This window comes from Populus euphratica, unplaced genomic scaffold, assembly GCF_000495115.2.
Source record: "Populus euphratica unplaced genomic scaffold, PopEup_1.0 scaffold3601.1, whole genome shotgun sequence".
Taxonomy (NCBI): domain Eukaryota; kingdom Viridiplantae; phylum Streptophyta; class Magnoliopsida; order Malpighiales; family Salicaceae; genus Populus; species Populus euphratica.
In genome coordinates, this window is record NW_011503404.1 from 6,937 (window position 1) to 10,514 (window position 3,578).

At 36.3% G+C, this 3,578-nt stretch overlaps 1 protein-coding gene across 1 annotated transcript in view; it reads left to right on the top strand.

Annotated features, from left to right (window-relative positions):
* LOC105119800 (putative disease resistance protein RGA3) overlaps positions 1–2,544 on the top strand; it is a 3,573-nt gene extending 1,029 nt beyond the window's left edge. The window contains 1 exon segment of the mRNA XM_011017987.1: positions 5–2,544. Within this exon segment, the coding sequence (XP_011016289.1) occupies positions 5–2,542 (2,538 nt within the window). The 3' untranslated portion in view covers positions 2,543–2,544.
* The last annotated feature ends 1,034 nt before the right edge of the window (positions 2,545–3,578 follow it).

Genomic DNA, 3,578 nt, shown 5'->3' on the forward strand with positions numbered 1-3,578 from the left:
GATGGAAGACGAAGGCAACAAGTGTTTCAATGACTTGCTTGCAAATTCCTTTTTCCAAGATGTTGAAAGGAGTGCGTATGAGATCGTAACAAGTTGCAAGATGCTTGATCTTGTGCATGATCTTGCATTGCAGGTCTCGAAATCAGAAACGTTAAATCTGGAGGCGGATTCGGCTTTTTATGGCGCATCTCATACACGTCATCTAAATCTCATATCTTGTGGGGATGTTGAGGCAGCATTAACAGCGGTTGATGCTAGAAAATTACGAACTGTTTTCTCAATGGTTGATGTATTCAATCGGTCTTGGAAATTCAAAAGCTTGAGAACTCTCAAATTGCGACGGTCTGATATCACAGAGTTACCAGATTCAATTTGCAAGCTGAGATATTTGAGATATCTTGATGTCTCAGATACTCCTATCAGAGTTTTGCCAAAATCCATCATCAAGCTTTACCTTTTGCAAACATTAAGATTCACTCATTGCAAGTCACTAGAAAAGCTTCCCAAGAAAATGAGAAATTTAGTCAGGTTGAGACATCTTCATTTTGATGATCCAAAGCTACTGCCAGCTGAGGTGAGACTCTTAACACGCCTTCAAACTCTGCCTTTATTTGTTGTGGGTCCAAATCATATGGTTGAAGAGCTGGGATGTTTGAATGAACTAAGAGGAGCATTGAAGATATGCAAGCTTGAGCAAGTTAGAGACAGAGAAGAAGCTGAGAAGGCAAGACTGCTTGAAAAAAGAATGAACAAATTGGTGTTTGAATGGAGTGATGAAGGTAACTGCAGTGTTAACAGCGAGGATGCGCTGGAAGGCCTGCAACCTCACCCAGACGTAAGAAGCTTGACAATAAAGGGTTACGGTGGTGAATATTTCCCATCATGGACATTGCTACTCAATAATCTGATGGTGCTGAGATTGAATGGTTGCAGCAAGTGCAGGAAAATCCCAACACTTGGATGTCTTCCTCGCCTTAAGATTCTAAAGATGAGTGGAATGCCTAATGTGAAATGTATAGACAATGAGTTCTATGGTAGCAGTAGCAGTGCAGCAGTACTGTTTCCAGCACTTAAAGAATTCATTCTGTTGGGCATGGATGGTCTTGAAGAATGGATGGTACCAGGTGGAGATGTTGTTGCAGCATTTCCTTGTCTTGAGAAGTTGTGGATTGAGGGGTGTGGCAAGTTGAGGCAACTCCCAACTCTTGGATGTCTTCCTCGCCTTAAGATTCTAAGGATGAGTGGAATGCCTAATGTGAAATGTATAGGCAATGAGTTCTTTAGTAATAGCGGCAGAGAAGCAGTGCTGTTTCCAGCACTTAAAGAATTCAGTTTGTTGGGCATGGATGGTCTTGAAGAATGGATGGTACCAGGTGGAGAAGGTGATCAAGTATTTCCTTATCTTGAAATGTTGAGCATTAAGGAGTGTGGAAAGTTGGAAAGCATTCCGATATGTGGTCTTTCATCTCTTGTAGAATTTGAAATTAGCGAATGTCATGAACTGAGATATTTGTCTAGTGAGTTTCATGGCTTCACGTCTCTTCGAGTTTTGAGGATATCGGGGTGTCCAAAGCTGGCATCCATTCCAAGCGTACAACACTGCACAGCCCTGGTGGAATTGAATATATGGAGGTGCCGTGAGTTGATCTCAATTCCTGGTGATTTCGAAGAATTGAAATATTCTTTGAAGAAATTGGGTATTGAGGGATGTAAATTGGGAGCTCTTCCAAGCGGACTGCAATGTTGCGCATCTTTAGAGGAATTGTCAATAGTGGATTGCAGAGAGCTTATCCATTTTATTGATGATTTACAAGAATTGTCTTCTGTTCAAACGTTGTCCATTGTATCATGCGATAAGCTCATCAGTGTTCCATGTGATTTACGACAATTACATTCTCTTGTTCATTTAACAATTACTGGGTGTCAGAGTTTGACTCATTTCCCAGAGGATTGCTTAGATTGCCTCACCCAACTAGAGGAATTGAGAATTGGTGGTTTCTCAGAGGAGCTGGAGGATTTTCCTGCAGGAGTTATAAATTCAATCCAATACTTGAGTGGGTACCTTGAAAGACTAGAGATACATGGGTGGGGTAAACTGAAGAGTGTACCGCATCAACTTCAACACCTCACTGCCCTCGAGAGATTGTCTATAAGGGATTTCAAGGGAGAGGAGTTTGAGGAAGCATTGCCAGAATGGTTGGCCAACCTTTCTTCTCTTCAATCTCTTTGGTTTAGGGATTGAAAAAATCTAAAGTACAGGCCAGGTTCAACAGCCATTCAACGCCTCTCCAAATTAAAGCGATTATCGATTAGTGGATGTCCGCATCTCTCAGAAAATTGTAGAAAGGAGAATGGCTCTGAGTGGCCCAAGATTTCTCATCTCCCAACAATCGAGATAGAGTGTACACGTGTACAGGTAAGTTGGGGTTTTAATTATTCCGTTACTTTGGAGTATGCAGAGGAGAGAGAACCAATTAAAGAATTCAAATTAACGAAAGCAATAATTAGACTTTATTCTTTTAAAATTAACTATCAATCATAATCAAAACCATTAATAATCTTATTATCTTTTATTATTATGTTATCAAAATTTATACTTATTATTGTAACCATCACTCATTATTGTAATAAAATTTCATAAAATAAATGATTTGTTTGTTTTTTTTTCTATCTTAACCTAAATTTTAAACATTCTATTATAACCTAAATTTGATTACGTGGAATATGATGTATCAAAATAGAAAATCAATAGCCATCCTACATTTTTTCAATCATTATTATAATATCATTCTTACAAGATAATTTAACCTATATTTATTAAGATTGTTTCCATTTATTAAAGATATTTTCTTTATCTAAAAAAGATTTAAAAAAGAAAAAAGGAAAACTTGGCTCCAATTTATATAAAATATAAATTAATAAATTATATAATGATAATATATTATCTAACTCCAACTAGTACAAGTAAAAAAAAAAATTCTTTAGAAAGCCAAATGTTAACTTAGATAAGTAGTGATAGGAATGATTTAAAATATAAATTTTAGTGGTGATTAAGAACATTATTCTTGGAAGGTAGTTAAACTATTGAAAATATATTTTAGAAATTTCTTCGATAATGATATTTTCCTTACTAGCTTGGTTTTAAGGGATATTTTCCAAATGTTAACTTAGATAAGGGATGATTTTGAGGAAATAAAATAAAATAGGGATGCAAAATCTTAAATAAAATATTAAACGCAAGAATCCAATGTAAAAGGGATGCAAAATCTTAACAGTTCAACTTCTGTTAGTTGCATGCATAAAAATATAAATTTGGTTCAAACCTTCTTGTTGAGCTCAAAGCATAAAATAGTTTTGAAGAAAAAATGCTGCAAATAATGGTTCCAAAAAACAAGCAAAATCACCAAAATGCACAAAGATACTTGAATTGGCAGATCTTGTAAATTCACTTCACAGAGTATATCGATCACTCCAACGAGAGGGGTTATTGCTTAGGAACAGGGATGGCTAACTGATTAGATCACAATTCACAATTTCAAGAACTAAGGCTTTATAACTACACTACCTGAAAAAGAACC